This window comes from Drosophila suzukii, chromosome 3, assembly GCF_043229965.1.
Source record: "Drosophila suzukii chromosome 3, CBGP_Dsuzu_IsoJpt1.0, whole genome shotgun sequence".
NCBI lineage: Eukaryota > Metazoa > Arthropoda > Insecta > Diptera > Drosophilidae > Drosophila > Drosophila suzukii.
This window is the reverse complement of record NC_092082.1, coordinates 88,708,136-88,734,858: the sequence shown is the minus strand read 5'-3', so window position 1 is coordinate 88,734,858 and position 26,723 is coordinate 88,708,136. Positions and strand designations below refer to the sequence as shown.

The window sequence follows — 26,723 nt, the reverse complement described above, 5'->3', positions numbered from 1 at the left end:
TTAATTCTCCGAAAAACAAGGTAATTAGTGTAGCACTGCCCATAAAACCCAAGCGAATGTGCAAAAATAACGAGAAAAGTTTAAAAAGTGCCTAACCAAACGGCGATAGAGATGGAGAGAAGGGGCTAGAAAAAAAAAATAGAACTAAAAAAGTAAAGTAGAAACAAGAACTACGAAGTGGGGAAAAGTGTGGCATTGTTGGTTGCAACTAGGCAAAGGCAAACACGGCGTAATGAATGGCTCCGGCTTGTAGGATGCAGTCTGGGGGTCCAGGGAACAGGTGTGCAAGTACACCCGGTATAGTTAAGGGCCCCAGGTAAAACTATAGTTACAGCCGCAGCTCCAAATAAGGGTTACCCCCCAACCAGCAGCTAGAAAGATCTCGTTAGGTGTTGCCAAGGTTGCCAAATATGCAGGAGGGTGCGTAGAGTTTTGTATTGGTTGGTAACTGATTCCATGTGAATGTTTAATTGCTTTACCATTTTTTTTTTTTCTGAATTAAACTTTGTTTTTGATTTATAAAAAGCTTTTCAATGGCCCACTTCACTCTGCCGCTTGCACACAAATTGAAATGTCAAAAAAGTGTCATACAGTGTTAGGAATATTTGCATATCTAGCTATCTACTCATACATTTTGTATTTTATTTTAGTTCTAATTGGACATTTGATTAAATGTAAAACCGCTTTTAAGCCCAAGTTTTAAATAAAAGAAATGTAAATATTAACTGATGAAAAAATAGGGAAATCGAATGTATAGAAATGATTTCACTTATAATACCACGCCTAGTTACAATGTTAATACATTCCTGTTAAAAAGAATAATATAACAAGTAGTTCTTGAAGTAAACTGATCTTAATTTAGGATTACGGTACAATTTCACTTTGCCCCCACACAAAAAGCATATTGCCTGTGAATGCCTTGAACTTTCACCCCGGATAGAGCAACTCCTTCGAAGCACTCACATGCACGAGCCCTCAATTAATTAATAAACAAAACTTTTCGCAAGCTCTTCGAGTGCTGCATCCACACAGTCGCGCGCTGCGAAACAACTTTTTGCCGACTGTCGTTTGTTATGCCAAAAACTTGAGTTCGCACACCGATATGGCCCAAAATATATATCCAGCCAGAAGGAAACCCTTTACCAAACATTTTACCCAACCCCCAATCCAGCCTTCTCTAGTTGCGCCTAATGACAAACATGAAGTTTTTGCCACCACATCAATCAAAAGTTTTTCATCAACGTCATCAGAGTTATCACCATGGCCGCAGGCGGTATACAGATAAAAACCGACATATACCCGCACACACAATCAGAAACACCCAGAAATATGGATTCCACAACAACAATAATAAACCGGTGCCAACACCCTGAGACATGTTGACAAACAAGAACAACATCAGCTAGCCAACAAGACAACAATGGCAAGAGGCAAAAACCAAAAAGCAACAACCAAAAAGCAAAAAACAACAAAGACCAAACTGCCGAAAGCGGGAAAAACTTAAATTATGAACGGACAAGCGGCGAACACGCGGCGTATACGTAATTTTCCTCGGTCTCGTGGCTGCTGCTAAATGTCTGCATAATTTATGGATTTAACAACAACAGCATCGACCGCAGAGGCAGCGGCAGCATCAGTAGAGTAACAGGAATCGCACCTTAAATAAGAGAAATGGCAGCCATAAAATGCCAGCAGCAATGGCAAGTGGAACCAGAACGATCGAGGGGGAAATATCATCAGCCGACCAACTAAATAACTCAAATAAAATGCCTCGAATGCCGCACAAATCTTTTCAACTTGCTCTAGCAACGGTGAGATGATGGAAAATGCTGTTGCTTTAGCACAGGGGACACTGGGAGAAATTACTGAGCAACTAATAATCTTAATTAGGACTTTAAAATAATAAATATTTGATCTTAGCAAGATAATGTCAGTCCATGAAAACGTTATTTAAGTTAATCGATAATATCTTTTGAGAACCTTTTGTGTAGAACATGAAAAATACTGAATAAAAATAAATTAATTATTAAATATGATTAGTGTTATAAAATATTGTGAACAGCACCTAATTTAGTATATACCCATCAGATTTCAATATAAACCTCTCCAACTCAATTATCCAAATCTTAATTACAATATACCACTCGAAAAGATACCCTTCACACTATTATCTTAAAGAAATCAAATCCACCACAGTTAAAGGTATCCCATAATTCTCAAATTTTTTTGAGCAATCTTTTCTTAGACCCTCTTAAATCTTCCAGTGTATTATTGATAGACCAAGAGGCACTTCATCTTCTTCATAGGACCGAGTAAAAAATATAAGATGAAGATATGGCCAAAGAGGCAGAAGATGGGACGTAGCCAGAGAGCCAAACATAATCAGCTTCATCATCAATGTGGTGGCGAGTGGGGATTGTGGAGCAGGTTACTGAGGTGGCGGATTGCCACACCTTCGCCTATACGTGGCCATGTCATGAATCAGCCTCAAAAGAGCGAGGAGGGGCAGCAGATGGGGGAGGTGGTGCTGCTGTCACCATCAACATCTTCATCTTGCTCTTGTTCTTCCCATTTGCGACAGGGCGACATCTTCATCTTTCAAATGCGTTTAATTATGTCAAAGTAGGAGCCTTTTTTTCTGCTTTCTTTTCTACCTTCTCGCTTTGCCTGGGCTCTCAGTCCTTTGGGAGACACCCACGAGAATATAGTCACCTTACAGATATAAACCAGCAGGAGACCCAAGATATATGTATATATAGATTCTCTTGAAGTTTGGCTGGCCAAAAGAACACCGACAACATAACCTCGCATTAAAGCCATGTGTAAGATGTGTCATTTCCATTTTATTTTCCTGGGCAATGCCCTTACCTCCCTACCCACTGTACTATCCCAACCTATCGCTTTTTGCATTTGTTTCATTTGTGCGACGTTTCACATTAAGCCTGACAGTCGGGCTTTTGTGCATAATCGTGATGCCGTTAGCTCCGGCTTTAGTCCTGTTCTCCTACTCAAACTCTGGTCCTGTTTTCTGGCTCTGTCCTGTCCCTTCATTTCCTTTAGTTCTTCCCTTAGACCCTACAGACCCTACAGACCCTACAACCCCTGAACACAACCCCCACCCCACAGCTGATGGAAATAAGCTACCAATTACTAAAGTGTTTCACTCTAAAGCCATTGCAGTTGTTGTTTCTGCTGATTTTGCTTCGGTCGCTGCTTTTGATTCCGTAACTCCCTCACATCTCCTCCGATTTCCCCTACTGAGCTGAACTGCCCAGCTGATCTGGACTTGAACACGGACATGGAAATGGACTAAAATGCTGGACGTTTGCATTAGTCGAGGCTTCGGGCGAGGGAACAAAGCAGCTGGACATCCACAAATGCAAGTAATGTATGAAATTGAAACGTGTACGTACACTTACTATGGCTTTTCACATAACTCCTACTCTGGACTTCGATAACATTATCTTACCCTTGGGGTATTCATTAATTATCATGTGCGCTAAGGTGTTGCTAATTTGAATTTAGCATTTAATCTTTCATTAAGGGATTCGAGTTAACCACAAACTGTAGTTAAGTGTTCCACTTAGTACTGGGTTTAATTATTAATTAAATGCTTAGGTAAGTCACTTTGATCAAAGGTTATTTCTGAAGTTATCTTCTCATTAATATATATTATCTGAAAATGATATGTACATACTCTTATTAAAAATAAATAAAGCATGCTTGCATAAGATCTACTGACTTATCTTATCTTTATCTTTTTTACTAGGTTAAGTTGTGCTTTAAGACATATTATTATGTATAGGTTCTCTAAAAATTATGTGAATTCTTATTAAAAATACAGAATACGTGCTTTTATCAAGAACTACTGACTTATCACGTACCAACAGTTTTTAATCAGATAATATAAGAGATCACGTTTTTTTACTTCCGTTAAGTTAACAATTTTCTTAATTCCCGTGTTTAATTAATAATTTATCAAACTAGTATAGTTTTGATATTGCAGTAGCTTTGCTTCCGTTAAAGACTTTTAAATACAAATCTAGTCGGTATGTAAACATGGTCTTTTAATAAATGGATTATAATAATTTTATGTTTGTAAAGATTGATGGTAACCCTCAGCGCATACAAAAGCTTCAACCCCAACATATTTTCCCCTCCACTTTGCTCTGGCCGCTTTTCCAATTGCCATTCGAGCGTAACATACGCACACACACAAGTCCGTCCATCATCATTTTAGCATTGCAGATTTAATTTCGTCAAAGTGGAAAAGTCAACCGAAAGGTCGCCGTCGGCAGACTACGCACCAATGAGTGCCACACCAAAACACTCTGATTCCAGCGACCCCAACCTCACGGAATCCATTCCTCCCGGCCAAAAACACCCCATGCATATGCGTGTGACCCACAGATGGCGAAAGGACCAAGGACCAAGGATAGCAGCAGCAACAAACCAGGACGAAAGCAAACATAAGGCGGCAAAGAATTCTGCACCCTCTCGCGGAGGGTTGCTTTGGAAATTATATAAAAATATATATATTTCACAACATTTTACACAATTCGATTTAATTAAATGAGTTTTTAATGAGTGATTTTAATTAGAAGTTGAAGAGTGGTACAACCCAACAGGTTTAAAAAAGGACTCCAACAATTATGGGATGATATTGTGTGGTCTTTAGGGTTAAAGAATGTTATGATTGTATTGTAAAGTGTAAATATATAAAATTTTATAATTTCCTTTAAAAAGATGTATTCTCCTTTTCCAATTTTCTACAATGGGTTTCGCAGAAACCCCCCACACTTGCAACCCTGATCGGACTCTATAGATAACACCTTGAAGTTCTCGCTTAACCCTCGCCTCGGACCCAAACTTGAATACTAATGACATTTGCTATCTGTTCATTTGTCTTTGCTGTTTTCCATTTTTTGCCTTCGGTCTGAGAGCTTGTCAAAGGGTTAAGCGTTAGACACGGAGAAAGAGATGGAGACAGCGTAGCTGCTTACTCGCTCTAACTAACCGTACTCGACACGTTCCACTTGGCTGGGTCAATATGCTGGCGGATTTGCTGTGCCCTGTAATTAAACACTTTTTGTGGGGTTTGGGGGGTTGGGAAGACTCTCTTGATGATGAGCTAAAGGTGAATGTCTTCCTCTCAAACCCGTCAATTCCGCCGACAATCTAACAGTTTATTCCCCGAAATTAATGAGAATCTTCGAGTGGGCACCTGAGTTCATTCTTCTCTTTCATCTGATAGAACATTTCGAGCGCTTTAAAGACCCAATTAGTCGCCTAACGTTTACTTCGGCCCACAAAACGGAGATGCCAATTTTCCTGTCAATCCCATTTAATTGACAACAGTTGGCTTTCGGTCTAATTGATGACTTCAAGCCATATCCAACTCCCTCCTTTCGAAATTCAAACACATATCGTTTGTTTTATTTGCGAAGAGCCTGGCTAAACAAATAAATAAATCAAGATATAAGCAAAGAAACACTCGGGTGTTCCCAAATGGATTCGAAATAGTTGCAGTCCATCCGTGAAGCTGTTGAGTTCTCCCCGGTCATAAAGTGAAGAATCCACTTGCCAAGTTGAGTACTCGAGGACCTCTGGTGTGGGCAGTGCATAAATTGTATAAATACGTTTTCAGCAGCACATCAGTCATGGTCAGTCCGAACAGGACCAAACTGCAGTCGTCTAGTGCCCATTGAAGTTCGGTTGTTAAGGGATATAGGATTCAAAAACACAAAGGTTTGTACTACCAAAATAACAAAATGTTTACCATTGATTCACAAAAAACCGTATACCTATATGGCACATGCTTAAATGTAAACCATCTTTGAATTTATTTCAAGTCATGGCCACCTACGGGATATCTATATATAAACTTATAAAGTGTGGTAAATGTATGTGTTAATTTGGTTTTCGTGAAATTTTTTTTTAATCCATTGAGTTGGTCGAAATTAAAGCTAGTTTTATTAGGCCATAACATTTTCTATTGGGTACTGTTTTACAAATGATCAATGATCATTTTTTTTCATCTGAGTAAGAGGTATCTTATAGTCATCACATTCAACAGACAAAAATATATATTCTCACATATTTTCGTCCGTTTCGGTAGCTATGAATTCATACAACTGAAGTAATCTCTGGAATTTTTCGGACATGATATCTCAGTCTGAGCCCACATGGCACACATCAGCAGCATCAGCATCAATGTCATGGAGAGGAGGGGATGCACAAAATGCATTTTGAATATTTATGAAACATGTCAGGCCGTCACCCCCTTCGATCGAATACGGGCCGTATGGTCATTACTCAAAATATAATCGAGACAACGTGCCTCGGTCTTGAGAATAGCCAATTCATGAATATGTAAACGAGCATATAACGCATACGCCCCATGGGCGGCTTAAAAACAAAGTGTCAGCTCGTACAGAATTGCCTTGAAAATGGCCAGAAAAGTCCCCAAATCTGACCCAACCATCGTTCAGCCCGTTTGCATTGTTAGCAATTTTGTTGTGGCTGCTGTTAAAGGGTTTTTGAGTTTATCCAATTTATTAGAAAACTATTTGCAGGCCCAAACAATGAAACGTGATCATCGCAAAGTTGTAAGGATTGCGGAAATCGAAATTGTTTGCTCGAACAATTATTGACAACTATTCGGAATAGGGCATGAACTTTTTATTGTGGTAATAAAAAACCAGAATGCGAAAAAAGCAGCACTCTACTTTTTAACAAAAAAAAAGGCCAAGCCAAAAGTTGTTCTGGCATTTAAGCCTTATAAACAAACCATAAAATTCTTTTATTAAAAAACATCTGAACTAATCCCACAAAACAAATTGTTTTGGTTACAATTATCGGTGATTTACAGTCACTTCCCAAATTAATTAAAAAATGCTTTGAATATAAATCTAATCCATAAACCATTTCACTTCAGTTGGCAATCAATTAGGCGTGTCATTCCAGAATAAATGTTTTTATACAAAATAAAATTAGAAAATGTTGGATTTAACAAGCAATAAAAAAATGCATGGCAACAGTGCAATCTAAAAATGCATCTCCATTTGATGGGCAATTTTCAATTAAGTATTAGAGCGACAAAACAAAAATTCAATTAGATGCCATGCCATAGATTTGCTGTCATTCATGTTTTACCCCTTTTGCATTTTGTTGAAACCATTGAACAAAAGATTTATGGAGTAAATCAATAAATGCATTTGACAGGGAATTCGAGTGAGGCAGAGAGTACAACAAATGAACTATGGCACCCAAAGTGTATCCCTAAACCCAAACCCATAACCCCCATTCCCCCCTTGAATCACTCGATTCCACTGTCCACTTTTGTTCCTGCCGACAAAACCCAAAAAGAGTCGGACAAACTAATTCAATCTTTGCCGCTTGTCCACGTTTATCACTGATTTTTTTGACGCCCCCCTTTAACCCCGCCCATTTCCCAATGGCCATGTCAGTGTTTTACAGCGAAACGCAGGGGTGTGGAGGGGGAGGAAAAGTCCATTTGTGTGAATTGCATTTTTATTTGTATAGAATTTTCATAGCGAGCTTCTCCTGGCATTCACACATGTCCCTGTCCTCTGGCAGGATATTCGACTTTCCAGGGGCGGCGTTCTGGCTGGCTGGAGGGGGGCATTGTCTCGTGTTGCTTTGACAGTTTTTTGGCAAACTGCCAGACGGGCCGAGCGAGCCACCGGCAATGGAGTGCACTCATCGAGAACAAAAAGGGATAGCCATGGGGACGAGTTTAAAATCCGAAATACCCTCTAATTAAAAAAACCCAAGTGCCTAAAAACAAAGCTGTCCAACCATTAAAGTATAGTTTTAAATTGTTTGCAACAACAAATGAAAAAAAACAATCTCATTGGGAACTTTTTAAACTCAAAAAATGTTGTTCTATTTTCAAGAACATTTTAAACTTAGATGAGAAGGTCAGAATTCTTTCTGTGTGTTACTTACCCATTTATATCATTATATCATGCACAAAAAATCATTTATCAAAACTAATTAAATAAAACATAATTTGCATTCAACAATGACTATTTATCTATCACAAATCAGAAATTAGCTATCAATTATGCGTATTTCATGCCCAATTAGCCTAATGATTTTAACAATGAATGGCATTTTAAAAATTATAAAACAATACGGCTTTGTTCATAATTTACAGGGGATATATGAAAACAGAATACTGGGTGGTCAGATGACATGAAGAGGGCCGAGTTCCATACACAGATATAACGATATAGGTAGAGAGATAGGGAGACAGAGATAAAGCGAAGAATGCGTGCGGAAAATTTAGCACGCTCTACGTGCCATGGCGGCAAATAAAAAATTGAAGTAAATTTGGCAACTGGCTACAGAGTCGTTAGAAGAAGAAGGATCAGGAGCGGGGAGATGGGGGTCTGGGGAATCCCTGGCGTCAGTACTCGCCTGCCCCTGCCCGTATCCCCAATCCTTCGCCCTTCGACACACAATGAAATCCGCTCAAACCAAGGTATCCAACTCAAGTTCAGCAGTGCGGCAATGCAGTTGAAAGGACAGACCGAAAGGACACGGAATCCTGCTGCAAAATGCAGACTGCCGACATCCTGTCGCCAGACTATCGCCATTTTTTTTATTCTCACTACCACTGCTGCGTATTCAGATGCAGCTTAGGCCATTAGCGTCCGTGTTCTTCGATTGGTAAGAACACAAGAAAACCATTGGGATTGCGGTGCAAATTTGGTCAACTTAGAATGGACAAGATTTCGTTTTTTTAAAGTCCCTAAAGCTTTTGTAATACCATTAAATTTATCACTTTTATGCGTGGCAAAAGGATTCAGACAGAAACTTCAATAATTTTAACTTTAATTTTAAGGTTTGTTCTTATTACAGTGAAACAAATTTGTAGATTTTTTTTTACATATTAAACTTAAAAAGTGGGAGAACTCAACCACAAACTTATAGAGGTATCCCACTTATAAATCGGGATCCTATTACCCAAGTTACAGAAGTGCAGTTTTTTGGTTCCGATTCTGAAAGCCATTGCAAATACGGGAAAATCAAACATGAAAATGGGTCAAAATTTTGACCCACGTATAAAATAAATATTTTAATGTAGAATATTAGAGAATTTGTCCACAAATTCATAGAGGTATCCCACGTCCAAATCGGGGCCCAATAACTCAAGTTATGGAATCTAAAAGTGCAGTTTTGGGGTTCAATTCTGAAGTCCTTTGGAATTACAGATAAATCCAACATGAAAATGGGTTAAAATTTTGACCCTCTTTTAAAAGAGAAACTTTAGTGTAGAACATAAGAGAGTTCAACCACAAACTCAAAAAGGTATCCCACGTCTAAATCGGAATCAAATTACTCAAGTTATGGAATCTAGAAGTGCAGTTTTGAGTCCCCATTCTGACAGCCATTGGAATTACGGAAAAATCGAACATGAAAATGGGTTAAAATTTCGACCCTCTTTTAAAATAAATATTTAAATGTAGGTTATTAGAGAATTCAACCACAAATTCATAAAGGTATCACACGTCTAAATCGGAATCAAATAACCTAAGTTATAAAATCTAGAAGTGCAGTTATGGGTCCCCATTCTGACAGCCATTGGAATTACGGAAAAATCAAGCATGAAAATGGGTTAAAATTTTGACCCTCTTATAAAATAAATATTTAAATGTAGATTATTAGAGAATTCTACCACAAACTCATAGAGGTATCCCACGTCCAAATCGGAGCCCAATAGCTCAAGTTATGGAATCTAGAAGTGCAGTTTTGGGGTTCCATTCCGAAGCCCTTTGGAATTACGGAAAAATTCAACATGAAAAAGGGTTAAAATTGTGATCCTCGTTAAAAAGAGAAATTTTAATGTAGAATATAAGATAATTCGACCACAAACTCAAAAAGGTATCCCACGTCCAAATCGGGATTCTGTAACCCAAGTTATGGAGTCCAGAAGTGCAGTTTTGGGGTCCAATTCTGAAGCCCATTGGAATTACGGAAAAATTCAACATGAAAATGGGCTAAAATTGTGACCCTTGTTAAAAAGAGAAATTTTAATGTAGAATATAAGATAATTCAGCCACAAACTCATAAAGGTATCCCACGTCCAAATTGGAGCCCAATAACTGAAGTTATGGGATTTAGATGTGCAGTTTTGTGTTCCCATATCTTGAGATTAACAATATAGGATCTGTAAACTTTATGTTTTCAAGGTAACATTTTTAAATATTACCATTAAACGCATAAAGTAACATGCAAGTTAAAGTTTACACATTAACCACAAATCATTGGCCAATGATTTAAGACTTGAAGTGAGGCCCTCAACCAGCCGCAGTAACAGCAGCGACAACGTATACGCACCGTTGGCCAGCAGGAGCAGCAGCAGCAGCACCAGCAACAACAGCCACAGCAATCGACCAACGAGTCTAATGAATGCCCAACTATGGCCAGCTGGGCCACAGCCAACCCACTAACCTGGCTCGAACTGGGGCAGGAGGAAATATACATTATGGTAGGTGGAAAAGCGTGGCCCGAGCAACTTATTAATATGCAGAGCAGCCAGCAGGTGTCTTTGCTACCGTTTTATGCCACAATTTGCGCCACGTGCGGCTGCTGCTGCTGCTGCTGCTTTTCCTGCTTCTCCTGCTGCTGACAAGGCTTTAATAAAGCTGCCACTCGGCTGCGTTCGCCTGGCTGCCAAAACGATTTCTTTGCTCAGCTGCAGCTCGAAATTAACAATTCGTAGCTCATTTTTCTGCCAGCAGGGTGGGCGTAAATCCATGAGGCAAGAACGAAAAAGGGGGGCGGGACCACTTGCAGCGACAATTAGTTGAGTTATTGGCAGCAAGTTGGTCCTGTGTAATCCCCCCTCCAGTCCCTCTTACTTTGGACAGCCCAAGTAATTTTGTATAGCCTGACAAACAGCAATCAGAAAGGAGAAATGTCCAAAGCAAAAATGTTAGTGGGTTTCTATATTAAATATTACGTTTACCTTTTGAAGAAGTGTTTTATATACATATTTATTTTTACCTATGACAGATCTTTAACTGTTTAACTTTTTGAGAATAATATTTTTGATACCCTAATCAACGATTTTTATTCAAATTATTTAACAACTTTGAACTTAGTACTCAAAATGAACTACTTATAACCATATGTCACTGGCTTAAATTCAATTAACTGTCATAATTATACCCGTTACTCGTAGAGTAAAAGGGTATACTAGATTCGTCGGAAAGTATGTAACAGGCAGAAGGAAGCGTTTCCGACCCCACAAAGTATATATATTCTTGATCAGGACCACTAGCCGAGTCGATCTAGCCATGTCCGTCTGTCCGTCTGTCCGTCTGTCCGTCTGTCCGTCTGTCCGTCTGTCCGTATGAACGCTGAGATCTCGGAAACTATGAGAGTTACAATACTGGGATTAGGCACGCAGATTCCTGAGATTCCTGCGCAGCGCAAGTTTGTTTCAGCACAGTGCCACGCCCACTCTAACGCCCACAAACCGCCCAAAACTGTGGCTCCTACAGTTTTGATGCTAGAATAAAAATTTTAACTGAAATGTATTGTTCTCATCAATACCTATCGATTGACCCAAAAAAAAGTTTGCCACGCCCACTTTAACGCCCACAAACCGCGAAAACCTGTGACGCCCACAATTTTCATGCTAGATAAAAAATTTTAACTGAAATGTATTGGTCTCGTCGATACCTATCGATTGTGCCACGCCCACTCTAACGCCCATAACGCTTAAATCTGTATACCGCCGGTAGGTGGCGCATTTTAATCTCGCTTTGCTGCTTGCATATCTCCATATAGCTGAGTAACGGGTATCTGATAGTCGAGGTACTCGACTATAGCGTTCTTCCTTGTTTTTTAGTAATGTCATCAAACTTTTTGATTAACATATTCATTTAAAATATATTACCTTTTTAATGTAAGTTTATATAACATTTTAAATTCATTTTACCAGTTAGTCTTATATTTCGACTGTAGGCTGTAATCATATTATTAAGGGAAAGGCCAACTTAGTTAATAACAAGTATTAACCATTTGCCTGGGGTGTGTTTAGGTATATTTCTAGCCGCATGTGGGATGGTGATCGGCTTGTTAACTGTTCATTCCAAATTCCCTCTCCAGGCTCAAACACCCACCTCCACCCCCACCTGCGTCACCGGACAGGACACAGTTAGGCCAAGGATTCGAGGCGGCCGCTGTCAACGCATAGTTGTTGGCCAGGACAACGGCAGCAGCAGGAGGAGCAGCAGGTGCAGAAGTTGCAGCAACCACAACAGCAACTTCCACCTCCATCCTACGACGGATGCTCATATGCTTGGGTCCTCTGACAGGTCGGCATACCTGGCCACAGGGCAACTGCATACTGCATGGTGGACTCGACTCTTCTGGCTGGTTGGTCAGTCAGCCGGCGCACAAGGACTTGCAACATGCCACAGTGACATAGGAGGGGTGGGCGGTGGTCTTCCAAAGGAGGGCCAAAAGGATGAGCACACTGGCAGATGATGAGCACTAAGCAAAAGTAGCAGTATTAGGAGGAAAATCAGAAGGAGGAGCTGCAATCCCAGCAATCCACAAATTGACTGCTGAACATGTCAAGTGATTGAAGCCCTCCTCGAACTCTTCATGACCGGGCCAAAATTGTCTGTCCGCTGTCATCGACATGGGGCTATTCAGTTTCCATTGCAGGATGAGAAGGCAAATTGAATCAATTGCTGCACTAAGCCGAACTCATCCAATTTGGATTGTCTGAAATCTGATTTCATTTTAATACGACTCTATGGTTGAGCACGTTTAAAAGGATAGGAAATCCAAACGGCTAGAAATGAAAATAAAACAAAAATTATTCCAATCAATAAAACATTGCAATTCTTAGATACATTTTTAAATTTTAAATATTTAATCCTCCTATAAAATCCATAGTTTTTCAATTACTTTAAAAGGCTACAGCTTAAATGGATATAGGCAAACAAAAACTCATCTCATCGCAAACTCTCATGTTATACACATCCCCAAACGACATTTTCATTAGGTTTTCCGTCTATGGTTGTGTGCGTATACACTGCGTATACGTAACGCAATTTGATGAGCAACTTATTGCACATACGCAGTGGTGAACGGTCCTCCGCCTCCCAAATGGTTTTTGTTTAGTGTTTTTTATCTATTGTTGCTTTATTTTTTGTTGCCTTTTTCGGTAGTCACGGCTGTGTCTGACATTTCTTGATGCTACCTCTTTTTTGTCGTACTCAACTCTGACTGTAACTGCGACTGTAACTTGCACCGTTTGGCAGCAGTGGCAGCAGAAGGGGAAGCTATAAACCTGCTCAATGCACAAGGTTTCGCAGCCGAGGGAAATGTCAACGAAAGCTACAAAAATGCAAAATACATTGGCAAAAAAGGGAGGAAAACCATAAAAAAAAACGAGGAAAATAATACAGAGGATGGGGGAAATGTAAGGAAGAATTCACGCCAAATGAAATCTGCAACGAGTCTGACGCATTTAGCTGTCAGTTTGTCTTAGCGAGTCGGTCGTAGGATACGCCGTCGTCATGTCTCATTGTGCCCGCTGCTCCTCCGATTCCGGGCTAAAAAGGAGAAGAAGCCAAAGGATCCCGATGGCGGAGGCAGGCTGGTGGGATGGGTGGGTTATCCAACCAAACCGAGGCGAGGCGAAACGCAATGCGCGTAAAATAAACAAATTTCCGCAGACGACACTCAACTATGCAAACAGTAATTGGAGCAGGCAGCGGGTGGGTGGGCTTCCAAGTCGAAGAGTTGAGAGATGCTGGTGGGCGGTGGCTGGTGGGTAAGCGCAGGTAAAACCTTTTCCCAAAACCAAAAACTGAAACTGAAATTCAACGAAATAAAACAACAACAATCAAGGCAAGCCAGAAGTTTTGTATAGGGGTTGTGTGCGTCAAAAGATATCCTGTAAAATCCCTTTTGAGTTGAAAACACTGTACGTGTTGGTAGAGCTGCGGCAGAGCCCCGGCGGAGAAAATTGCTATCCCACGGGCTGCTTCTACTGGCGACTCTGGTTTTAATAACCCAATTTTCGTTATCTTATAAAAGAAAGTAAGAATATGTTTCTTCTTAATATCCAGATAGGCCAACAAAGGATAAAGTTAGAATACTTTAATTTCCTTCTAAATACCAAGAAATACCAAAAACAATATAGTATTTTATTTGGAAAGTAACTTTTTTGAAACTTAGTTATTTTATTTTTATTTGTAATACTACTTTACCTACTTTAAAATGTATCACTTATCCTAATTTCCAGGGTATGCACAGGGAAATCGTAATTCAAAGTTAACGTGGGTGAGCGCGAAGGATGGCGGCAGGAGGTCGCTAGGATTCACAGGATTCGCGCTGGATTCACATAACGCAAGACAGTTGGCGGTGGGGAAAAAGGACGTGAAGGTATCCAAAAACAAAAAAAATAAGGAAGGCTAGCGCGGTTGTGGGCCAGAGCCAGAGAGAGAAATGTTTCTGCAAATGCAATATTGTTATGCTGTAATGGTATAAAATGTATGCATATGTTTTACACAGGATACAGGATGCTGCAAACGAGACATGACCAAGGAAGGGATGGAAAAGGATCACAGGAAGGCAGGAAGCCGGCGCTTTGCTGCCTCCGTTTTGCGGAAAATTAAAGAAAACAACATCGCGAAATTCGCATACGGAAAAGCATTCCGGCCATGGAGCAACAAAGAGGAAGAAGAAAACGAGAATGAAAATTGAATGAGGAACACAATTCCCATTTTGTCTCTGACTGTGAAATAGATCCGGTTACTCTCGCTTGAGGGAAAGGTGCTTCCTACTCAGACATTCAAGACTCTTTCAGATCTCCAGATGGATTTAAACTTCATTTAATCCGAGCTTTTAAGCATTTCTATTTGATTTCTCTGATTAAGTTAAGTCTTAAAAGGGATAACGAATTAAACATATACATTGTACATTTTTTTTAGATTTGTATCTATTAACTTGTTTCCTAAGTTCACTTATTTCTAGTGAATAGATTTGTATTGCAAAGTGGAGAGCAACTATTTAGTCTTATCTTACAAATTGGTTGGGAATGAGAAAGATAGAGAGCGCAAGTGCAAAATCCAATCAAGTTAGCCTAATTAAAACACCCGACAACAAACTCAATCACTGAAAGGTTCTCGAGGGTCTCATTATTTAGTCTTTGTTTTGGCCTTTTCAGTGTCCCTTGATCTGGGTTTCACTCTTCTCTCCTTTTTGGCAAACACAAATAACGCCGAGAAGGCCGAAACAACTGAAACTGTAAACTATGCTAATTGACAAAGAACAAACCGTAGCAAAAGGGAGAAAAAAACAAAGTACATTTGAAATAGTTGAAACAAAAATTATTGCCTTTATAATACTTAAAATTATTGTAAACCATTAAAAACCTTTAATTTTTGAAGATCTAGGTACCTGAAAAATAAATTTGACTTTCCAAAAAAAATGTTCAGCTCTTTCTTTTACATACAAGTCAGAAAATTTAATTCTACAATGGGATATAGCCATTTTTTGGTTGAGATGAAAAATAATAGTTTGAACTTATTACTGTTGTGCTTAATTTGTTTCCTGTTATTATTTTACCGAGGGCAGTTTAAGAACGAAGTTGAGGGCGTGAAGCCACCTTTGGAAGGCAAGCCGGATGCAAGATATTTGTTTGTAAACACTTCGCAATGCCAGATGATTGCCATGGATGCCCTGTCGCCCATGGCGCAACACTATATGACACCCATGCCCATATACTGGTGCTACATGATTAAGTTGTTGGAGGCCAAGACAATTGGGGGACGGAATTACCTACAGTTGGTCGCTGGTGCGAAAGAACTTTGGGAGAAGCTTGGAGTTCGGAGGTTAAGCGAAATCTCCTGCGCCTACAATCGCTTCGAGCGATCAAACGACTATCTCAACAAGTACTTGGAATCGAAAGTCTTTCGCTTTAGTCGGTGGAGTAATTTCACCGAGGTAAAATCGGGCAATATAACACTGCGTGTCTGGTGCTGGATGGACTTTGGCCGTCTGGTATATCACGATGTCCTGTTGTTCCTGCCATTGTCAGAGGACCAGATTAAAAGAGCTCCCAGCCCCGAAGAGCCTGTGGAACGACTTTCCGTTTTGATCCTAGGCATCGATTCCATTTCCCACATGCACTATCTTCGTTACTTCAGGTTAGTACTTTTCTTAGGAAATTTATACATTATTATTATTTAAATTTAAAATAAGTTAAGCCGTTGTTCTTTGTCATGAATAGCATAACACCGATTAAGCAACAATAAATACATATGTATGTCACACTCACAATTTATCCAATTAAAATGTATATTTATTAAACATCGATTGCGAAAACAAACAATGTCAATAAAACGCATCGGGTTTATTCTGCCGCAAATAATTTAAAAACAAAAGAATGCGCCAGTAAAAATTTTGCAGCCCTTAGAGCTTTTTGTGTATCATTTTAAATTTATAAATATCTAAATAATATCAATGCCCTGCAGTCGAGTAATGGACTTCCTGGATCGTCTGCCGCACGTAGAGTTCTGGGGCTACAATCGGATTGGCCGAAACTCCTATCCCAATCTGTTACCTCTACTAAGTGGTCAGAGTGTGGATGAGGTGGAATCACGAAGGGGTTGCTTTGGGGCAAACCATAAGATTAGCTTCGACCGATGCCACCTCCTGTGGAAAGACTTCAAGAAGGCTGGTTATGCCACCATTTTTGGGGAGGATTCTCGTGTGGGTGCCACCTTTAATTACGCAAGACCCGGTTTTAGGCGCCAGCCCACCGACTTTTATTTGAGAAGCGTAATGAACGAGATCCACACGTGGACCAAATATTTCGCCAGAGGTCCTAAGGAAATAACCTGCAGTGCCGATCGAGTGTATCATCATGTTCTATACGACTTTATCTACCGCTTGTTGCCCCATATGCAGGCAAGATGTTTCGATCGGGGATTCTTTGCCTTTTTCTGGCAAACAATGGGTGTCCACGACTATTTTCAGTACGCCGAACAGACAGATTTGCAATACTATTTGATCCTACGTGCCATGCAAAGACGAAATATCCTGGAAAGAACCTTAGTTCTGATTTTATCCGATCATGGTCTGCGTTATGGTCCTTTTGTGAATTCATTTCAAGGAATGAGGGAAACCTCACTGCCAACATTGGTGGCCATATATCCACGATGGCTGGCTAAAAGGTTTCCCCTGGCTGTAGAAAATCTTCGAGCCAACGCCCATCGGCTGGTGACCGCCTATGATATTCACGAGACTCTTAAGGATGTGGTGAATCTGGAGAACCTAAGCGATGAGCGAATTAGGAACCGAACCTTGCGATTGCGAAATGAATACAATGTCTCCTTATTCCTGCCCATTCCCGAGGAGCGGAACTGCTTTTCCGCCCGAATTCCACTGCACTACTGCGAGTGCGATGGATTCATCAAGATACCTTGGATTGCGAAGAGAGTCCAAAAGATTGCCAAGTTCGCCGTGGAGAGCATCAATAAGATGCTACTTCCCTATAAACAGTGTCATCAGTTGGAACTTCTCAGAGTAGAGGACGCCTATCTTAGGAAAATGGAGAGGATCAGCGATGCCATCATCGTTCGTGTGGTGACCCAACCGGGAAATGGACACTTCGATGCTACAGTGCTTACCAAAAATGATAGTTCTCTACAGGGAGCTATCACAAGAACCGATCAATATAGGCATCAGTCTTTCTGCGCCAGAGAAGAACCCATCGAGATCTACTGTTATTGTTCTTAATTTTCACTATTTTTATAGAGTTTTCTATTAAAAGTAATATACCACTACTGTGTTTTATTTACCTTAATTCTGTACTATTAACATTAAACATGAAATCCCGTAATCCATCGTTCTTTGTACGCAGCCAACAAATATTAGTTTCAATTTGCACTGCACCCAAATAATAACTGATACGTTTTTAACGAAGCCAGTTTACAATCAGTAAACATATCAGTGTTTACGCAATAAATATAATTGGAAATGAGAAGCCCATCAAAACCCACAACATTGACTCATAAAAAAACCACAACCCATGGCTCAGTAGTCCACTGAATCAATTACTATCAATACGCCGATATATTTTACAATGAAAATTTGTTTACATATTGATGCGATTCCTGTGTGTGTGAAACATTTTATTTTTTAATTATTTGTATTTTTTTTAACAAAAGGAGGTTAATTTAAAAAACTACATCCATCTGCTTAGACTTAAAAACATTTCAGTATGTACTACAAATCCAACGATACTCTTGGTTGGGGGGAAAAAAAGTGTGCCAAATATGCAAGCTTGAAAAATGAGGAAAAATCACCGCTGCAGCAAGAACCTGGGAGATTCCAAAGTAGCTGGCATTAGGATAAATGGCTAGCAAATGTGTTTAGATTTCTCTTAATTTCATTTACCGCACATAAACACCCATGCACTTAACCAAAGCTGTTTTTGCGACAAACTGTCAACAGATGGCGCCGCTGTGTCTCGCCATGCATGCAACGCTTGAGATGTGAGCGTGACACGATGTTTGATTGAAGAAAATGAAATATTGGAGATTTCTTTAGAATCTTTATATTGAGCTTAAAGTAGCAATCACATAGCCTTATTTTGGTCAGTAATTTTCACGGGACAGCTCATCGATGTGAGAATGTATACTGATAGTTGTATACTGTGCGTGTCGGCAGAGCCTCAGGAGAGAACTATCGAATACCTTGCGTTAGACCGTTGTTTCTTGCTGATTTATTGTACCCTTTTACATATTAAACTATTATTTCTAGTAATACCCTCACAATAACTATCGTTTACAAAGCTGTCTTAGAACATTCACTCACGTAAGCACCTCAAATGCAAACCCCACCCGAGGAAGACAGAGACAGAGCAACTGGCACACATATGGCGGGCATAAACATTTGTCGTCGCTCTGCTGTAATTAATAATAATTTGCATTCACAGTTTGCAGTTCAGCGCCCCGTGCGAGATTTCATTTTAATTAAATTATGTGCAGCCTTGTCAGCGTGTGCGGGTGGTGCCTGTGTACACTGTGCATGTGGTGCCCGTGCTCAGCGGTTGAGGAGGCGTGGCTACTACAAGATAAAGCCTGGAAGTGGGTGGCTGCCCCATGTTTGGCCCTCCGCTTGCAACATGCAGCATGCATAAATTATTAGCGCTATCTGTTGTCATTTAAGGTTCGCCTGAGTTTAGTTAAATTCAGTTAAGTTACCCGTGTTCGTGTGCGCCTGCAACACCCGCAATAATGGCAATAACAATGAGTCCGACCACGATAACCATGTTATCAGCTGCCACAACAAGCAGCCAAGTTCTGGGAAGGGGTAAACAATGTCAAACAAAAGTTGGCAACCTGCATGAGTGATGACATCATTTCGTTGCAAGTTTTTGATTAAATTTGCCTCAATTAGGCATTATCCCATCATCCAATTTAGTCAGAAATAATGGATAGCAGGGAATTAAAAGTGAGCTCGTTTTCACATTATAATTAATAGATAGATATTTCTGAAGTTCTTTCAAACGTAATATGTTTTCTAGTTTAGAAAATAGTTAAAAGACGAACTAAAATTAACTATTGTTTATCCTAATCATAATCTTTGGGGTATATTTTAAAATCCTAAAACGTTTCAACGTTCTATTCATTGGGTCTTTTTAACTATCTAAGTAAGCATCATCAAGCATTTTAAACTTGAGCACGTTACATTTTCCCACTTTCATTGTAATTTACAACACTAAGCCCTTTCCATTCATCTCCACTGCATGGCGCAACATGTCGCATACTTATTATCACGCATACGAACCGTTGACGCTTATAACATCACAAAGCGCAAACTTCATTTTGGAAAACGGATGACCCTGCTGAGGGATAAGGGACCTACACACACACACGGAGAGCGGGTTAGGGATTTAGGGGGTAGCTGGACGAGTCGTGGCCAATGCCATTAAGAGCTTTTGACCAGAACGCGCCGTAAATCAAGTCACTTTAATTCAATAACAAGTTCCCCAGAGTGGCCCAGAGGTTCCACTAGCCCACTATAGCCCCCATTTTACCCCCCGATGGTCCTTTGGATCCAGAGTCCAGAATCCACAGTCCAGCGCAATGTGCAGATGTTGCCATTTGGTTTTGGGCCCAGTTCGTGGACATTGATTTCGTTTATCTGCGATGCCAAATTATTCATTTGGACCACAGACAGCAGCACGGAAAGGGACAGAGATACACATAGAGCGGGCGAAAGAGAAGGAAACAATATTGGTTGGCCAAAGTAATTTGGCACAATTTGATTTCGAGCTTGGCCCCAAAAACAATCGATGCAAACTTGGGCTGCCTTTTGGCATTTCGAATTGTCTTCGACGTAATTCAAATGTTTTTCTTTGAGGTTGCTGCTGCTGCTGTTGTTGCCATTTAATTTCCATTTGGCATAAAAGCCTATTCAACCTTGAAGAAGTTTACACAATGCTAAATAAATTAGACAACACGACAATAGCGACAGCAGCAACAAGAATAAACTTTCAAACTCTGCTCAAGTGTCAAGCAATTGTTGAATTTATGTTTTGCATTTTCCCTCCTAGATTTATTTGCTATGCAAATCTCAAGCACAATTAATAGCAATTATGGATCATTGAGAGAGGAAATGGGGAAAGTGGACAGAGAAAGGGAATCCACAAAAGGACGAGGACAAATTTCGTTTTTATTCAAACCATTTCTTGCATAATTATTGTTATTTATTGTGCAAGTATTTCTTACTTACTTCCGAATTGAGATTTATTACGGGGAAATGTTTTGTCATCTGGTCTCTCAATAAAATTGAATAAATCATGAGATTGCCAAATCAGCCGAGTAATTGTCAACGGCTGAATATTGATTCGACTGATGAAAAGATCTTTTATTGTAAGTAGATGTTTGATTTGTAAGACATTTTGTATATTTTATTAAGTCTGTTGCACAGCTCATCTGTTAATGTTTAATATCCTCTTGATTAAATGAAGATAATCCCATGGATATTAAATTTTAATTGCAATTCGGGTCACTCTACTCTATGTTAACCAATTGTGGTTGCCGCAGACAAACTTGACTTTTTGGGGAGCAGAAACACACATGTGTGTGTAGATTATGATTTAAGCAACCGCAGGTGGCAGTAGCAACTGCACCACTGAAACCAACGAAAAGGACGCGTTTTCCGGGCATTATAGCCCCCCATTTTCCTTTTCTCATCACATCTCCAGCAGATTCCGCCACAATGGTTTTGGCTAATCGCACTGTCATTGCGTTAACCGCATTTCGTTTATTTGCCGCATTGCATTAAATGACCAAATCAGAGTGTGGAAAATCACTGGGTGTTGGCATAACAGCGATAAGAATCCGGCCACAGAGTTCACATTCATTCTAATGCGTTTTCCCATGGCATATTTCATTATCAATTTGCATTGGAATCAATTTCCATCGAGGAGGAAGAGAGGAATTTGGCCAATACCCGAAAACCAATCGCATTTAGCCGGTTTGCATAGTTTGCGGGCATCATTCGAGCTCTAAACATATCGAACAACCAACGCTGAAATTTCGAACAATGTTTGGCTTCTCTGTCTGAACTTTGGATGCATTTTAACTGATTAGATTTATCAAATGGTGGGCGTTGAATGGGGTGGGGAGGGGTTAGTCGGGGGCAGGACGAATGCCAACTTGGCCACAGAGAAGATATGTATTTGGCAGATGTCTAACCATTGGTCAATGGGTCATTGAAGAAGGATTAAAAGGAGGAAGAGTCTTTGGGTCCTTTGACATGTGGGATTTACCAGAAATCTAACATTAGAAATTATATTTTAGTATTGGCAATGGATGTACTTACAGCTGAAGATATTTTGAATCTGGAAGAGAAGATAAAAGGTTGATAAGTATAAAAGGTTTAGAAATAATTGTTTTAAAAAAAACAAAGGACATTAATTTTATAATTGTTATCATAATATAATCATATTCCCCCTTCTCTTAATAAGAACTAAATATATATTATATTATATGAGTGTTGAAATTTAAAGTTAACATTTTTGTATATCAAAAGAAACCCGTGTTTTATTTCTTCATAGCTAAACGGGGTTAATTATCTTAAGCAACATTTTGTATATAATTCTTCATCCTCATAAAATCTTTTTATAAATATTTATTCATTTTGAATCTTATTTGACTTAATGGTACTTCCGAGTTGGTTCAATCCGACATTTGAGTATCTGAACATCAAACGACCTAATGGAAAATTCTTCTCTAGAACGAGCAGCTCCAGTTACCTACTTACATCCATGTGTGACACCCACAATAATATCGACTCAGCCCCACCCCAAAACCAAACCCACAGCCCACATCTTTCGGTTCAGCATACTAACCTCCCAACGGAGCTACTGACAATAGCAAAATCTATAAACTATTGAATTGCAAATTGCGTATAAAGTCAAAAGAAATTTTTGCAATGTAAATTAACGGCCACCGAAACTCTGGGCAAAAGAGCAAAATCCAAAAAAAAAAAACAAAAAATCAGCAAAAACACAAGAGAAAGGGAGATGTAAGAACAACGAGAATAGAAGACCACAGACATTTGCTGACCCATCTACGCCCACTTGTCCACCCCCGATTGCTTTCAGTGGAACAGAATTGTGCTATGAAATAATCCGCAACGACAAATATGCGCGCTGTTTTATGTGTGTGTTAGCCATGTTTATACCAGAGTGTGAGTGTGTGTGTGTGCGGCGTGGCCAGTTGGTTAGCCAAGTATCGCACAAAGCCGTGTGCTGTGCAAGTATTTTGTATTTTCGGAGCCAGTTACCCAGACGCCAACAACAACAGGCACAAAAGCAGTAACTGCCACAGCAGCCACTGGCAAACCACACACATAAACCGGTTCAACGAAATTCCAGACAGCAGCCGTCGTCGCCAAAAGAGCAAAAGCAAAAGAGCCCCTCGCAACCCCAGTCTCAGTCTCGGTTTCAGATTCAGATTCGGATTCGGATTCAGCCGCTGTCTGTTGTCTCTTTCCCGGCAACTGATTCCGTCCCCGATTCCCCATTTCGGTCCCCCATCGAAGACCCAAGACCCAAGACCCAACACCCAAGACATGGCCAACAGCAGCCGGCACTAAATGTCAAGCAAGTGAACGGTTTCCAGTTGACGGGGGCTACTTCCCAAAAGTGGGAGTGGAGTAGAGTGGAAAAAAATACCAAAAGGTTACAAGAAATTACGAACCAAAACAAGATTTGATTAGATTTAATATTATGTGTAGCACTTTGGCTCTTCAACATTTTTTAAAACGGTGTACTACATTGCCAAGAAGATATCTTAAGGCAAATACTAAAGAATTCGCGGAAGAAAGAATGGATCCATTAAGAAACAATTTTAAATTTCTATTCCTCTTGTCATTTATTTATATCTTTTGACTACTTTTTGATCATAAATATACCTATACTTTACTTTACTTTATATATAATTGTCGAATATTTTTTTTCTCTGTGTAAAATTGCAACTGTGCAGAAAAATAATAGCAGGAAAAGAATCACAAAGAAAGAGAACGCCAATCGCCTGGTTTAGAAACCACAGAACTGTAACTTCGATTAGCGTGGAGAATGGAACTGAGCTCAAGTACAAAAAAGACAGCATAATAGAGAGCTGTTGATAAAGAATCTTGGAATACAATCAAGATAAACAAGACGATGAATGGGAATCCTTTGTTATGTAAACTATGTCTTCAGCCAAACCATCTTGCGTAATACGTAACACAAAAATTTTACAAATAAACAAGATCATCAAAAAGAATAAAAATAGAATTAACTGAGAGTTGAATACGCCTACCTGACAATGGATAACCTTTCAATATACCTTTCACTCAAGTAAATATCCACTAACAACCGAATATTAATAGAACCTGAAAAACGATACTAAGACATGCCGAGTTGGAAAAAATCCAGAACAACCTGAAAAGGAATGCCTGCTTTTGTCATGTCGGGCCTTTATCTAAATCTCCAATTACTATACCAAATCATATTTCAATATCCTTAATGGATCTTTAATGGAACGTGGAAATATCCGACAAACAGAAAAGGTTAATAAAAACCGGCACACATACAAACGCAGGCGAGTACTTACCCGCTTACACATACATCAGTTATATAATCACGTTTTTTCTCTCATTTTTCAAAGCCGGCGAGGCGACAACTCCGAACGAATGGCGACGGCAAATTTGTTGTAATCAATATGAACTGGCGTCTGGCTGCTGCCTCAGATAACTCCACACACACCCGTAGATACATATACAAGCCTCCAAACAGGCCATAAACGAAGGAGTGCGGAAAAACAGATTTGTGAAAAATGCGGAAAATGGCAAGAAATGAAATCGATGGATCCACAATCCACAGCAGGAACCATTGCGTTATATTGCAAAATATATAAGAAGGAGGTGGGGGGGCATGGGGAAATGGTGGGATGGTGAAATGGTAGTACTATACCATCTTGTGTGTGCTACATGCGTCAGCCATTATGATAAATCGCACCTTTTATTGCAGCATCAGCGCCTTGGTAACTGATTCATAAAGGGTGCGGTGCCCGGGGAAGGTTTGGTTTTTAGTTGATTTCGCTGGATCTGTTTTCCTGGATTTGGCCAAATCGTTAAAGTCACAGATAGACAAACAGATACCGGGTTGGCGAATATGACATCATACAACGATGTCGCTTTTCCTCAACCTCGGTGGCAGCTTTTTCCTGTTGTTTTTGCTGGTTTATATCTGGTAACCCACCCATCTTTTCTTCCCTCCAGTCTCACAACTTTTCTGTGTGCGTTGCTGCAATTACGAATACATATTTTTGATAGACTTGCTTAAGCCAGGGAAAAAATGTGATAAACGACCTGCTAAAAGGAGGAAAAAGCGCTGGGAAAGGGGAGTGTTCAAGGCAAGTGGAGCAATTTTTATAACAGAAACCCACATATCTGCATAAATTCCACAGGGAATTTAGAGCAAACAAAGTGACTCTAAGGCAAAGCGAGGTACTCTAGATAAGTTCACGAGATTCTTAGGGGAAACACTCAAAAGTGTATTAAAAAAAATGAGATCACTTGACTTTGGATATAGTTTTTGGAGGGGTTGAGTGTTTTATCGTTCTTGAGATGATCACTTGAATGTTTTAGTTCTTAAAGCACTTAAAGGGCAGTCGAGGATGGGATTACTTATCGAATGCATCAATATGTTCTACAACAAACTGCTGTGAAAATAATCTAGAATGAGAACACTTGCGTTGCAATAACTGATATTTCAAGCTCAATGGAATATTAATCACTGCATATATAGTAAATACCGAACGTTACTCATGGCCTTTCCTCTACGTTTTTCCCACTAAAGTTTTTATACAGAGTTAAAAATGCATTTCGCTTGAATTTCTACACAATATTTTCCGGCAACTTTGTTGACATTGGAACATGTGAGAATCTGAAAGTTTTTGGCAACGAACCGCTCCATGATGCATGACCCAAACGGGCCCCATCCCACCATTATCCCCCCGATCAACCCAACCCAGCCCATCCGAAGTGAATTCAGTTCAACCTCCGCCCCATCAATATGTTACCTCAAAATGTTTTTGCTGTCGCACTGGCCCATTAAACATTCATCATTTTCCATGGCCATTCGTCATCAATGCGTGGAAAAGTTAACGCCAAGAGACGAGGAGTGAAAATGGCTGGATGGTTGGATGGTTGGATGCCTGGAGGAATAAGGGTAATGGGAAAAGTGCAGCAGGGCAAAAGGAAAACAAAAACAGAGATATAAAAAGACCGACATCGGTCAGCGGGCCAACACACACACACACACAGATACGAAAATAGTGCAAAACTCTCAGTTGGCTGACATACTCGCACAAATCCACAAACATTTATCGAAATATTTCACACGCATTCGAGCCGAAGAAATGTGTGGTAACAGCACAAACAATTACAAAACAACAAAGGCTTTTTGCTGTGATCGAAGCTTAAACATACTGGATTTATCAGTTCCCATGTTATAAATACATAACAAGTATTTTGTTGCATATTACATTTTACAACATGGCAAAAGCGGGTTTACAATTTTTGAATATATTTTTTTAAACAAATGGTATATAGATATTTTTTCCCAATATTTATTGACTTTTAGTTAATGGCATCGAGATTAGATTGTAGATGTTTTCAACGTGTAACAAAGGTATAAAAACAACAGCAAACAAACACCGATAAAGTGCATTGAAAATCTGCAGGTGAGAACCAAACTAAAGTGAAGTGAAAGCCACAAACTGCACTAAAAAAAACCCTTCATTCTGTGGCGCTGCATTTGAACTGAGAGAAATGTGGGTTCCCAGAGACAAGCTCAAAACTTATGGACAGACAGACACCTGCGAATAGGGTCAATAGAGTTACCAAAGAAATGGGCAAAGGTAGAACACGATAGACATGAAGTAAACCCCAGAAATACATCGGTCCAATGTCGCACCAAGAAATTGTTGCTTTTTTTTTTGGTTGCCAGTTATTTTATTTGCTTTTGCGGTTAGCACCAGCATCAGAAATCAAAGCTCTACTTTTGCCTGACCCATTCATTACCATAAAAAGTGGGGGCCAATTGGAGGAGAGATTGGGGAGCGGAGAAGCGGAAACAGGTTTCATCATCACTG

The 26,723-nt window shown here is 39.8% G+C and overlaps 2 protein-coding genes across 2 annotated transcripts in view; one reads left to right on the top strand and one right to left on the bottom strand.

The window, feature by feature from the left end:
- Cad87A (cadherin 87A) overlaps positions 1-26,723 on the bottom strand; it is a 64,289-nt gene that overhangs the window by 27,661 nt on the left and 9,905 nt on the right. The window contains exon 3 of the mRNA XM_036819740.3: positions 21,901-21,919. The gene's annotated coding sequence lies outside the window, so the exon portion shown is untranslated. The remainder of the gene's footprint in view (positions 1-21,900; positions 21,920-26,723) is intronic.
- LOC108016510 (uncharacterized) lies at positions 15,519-17,841 on the top strand. The gene is made up of 2 exons (XM_017083184.4): positions 15,519-16,208; positions 16,536-17,841. The coding sequence occupies exons 1-2, from the start codon at positions 15,538-15,540 to the stop codon at positions 17,800-17,802; spliced, it is 1,938 nt and encodes a 645-aa protein (XP_016938673.4). The 5' UTR covers positions 15,519-15,537; the 3' UTR covers positions 17,803-17,841.

Bases quoted from the DNA above. Each gene is read 5' to 3' on its own strand.
- LOC108016510 (XM_017083184.4), top strand. From the start codon at position 15,538: ATGGGATATAGCCATTTTTTGGTTGAGATGAAAAATAATAGTTTGAAC. The intron at 16,209-16,535 runs GTTAGTACTTTT...AATGCCCTGCAG, and splicing joins CACTATCTTCGTTACTTCAG to TCGAGTAATGGACTTCCTGG.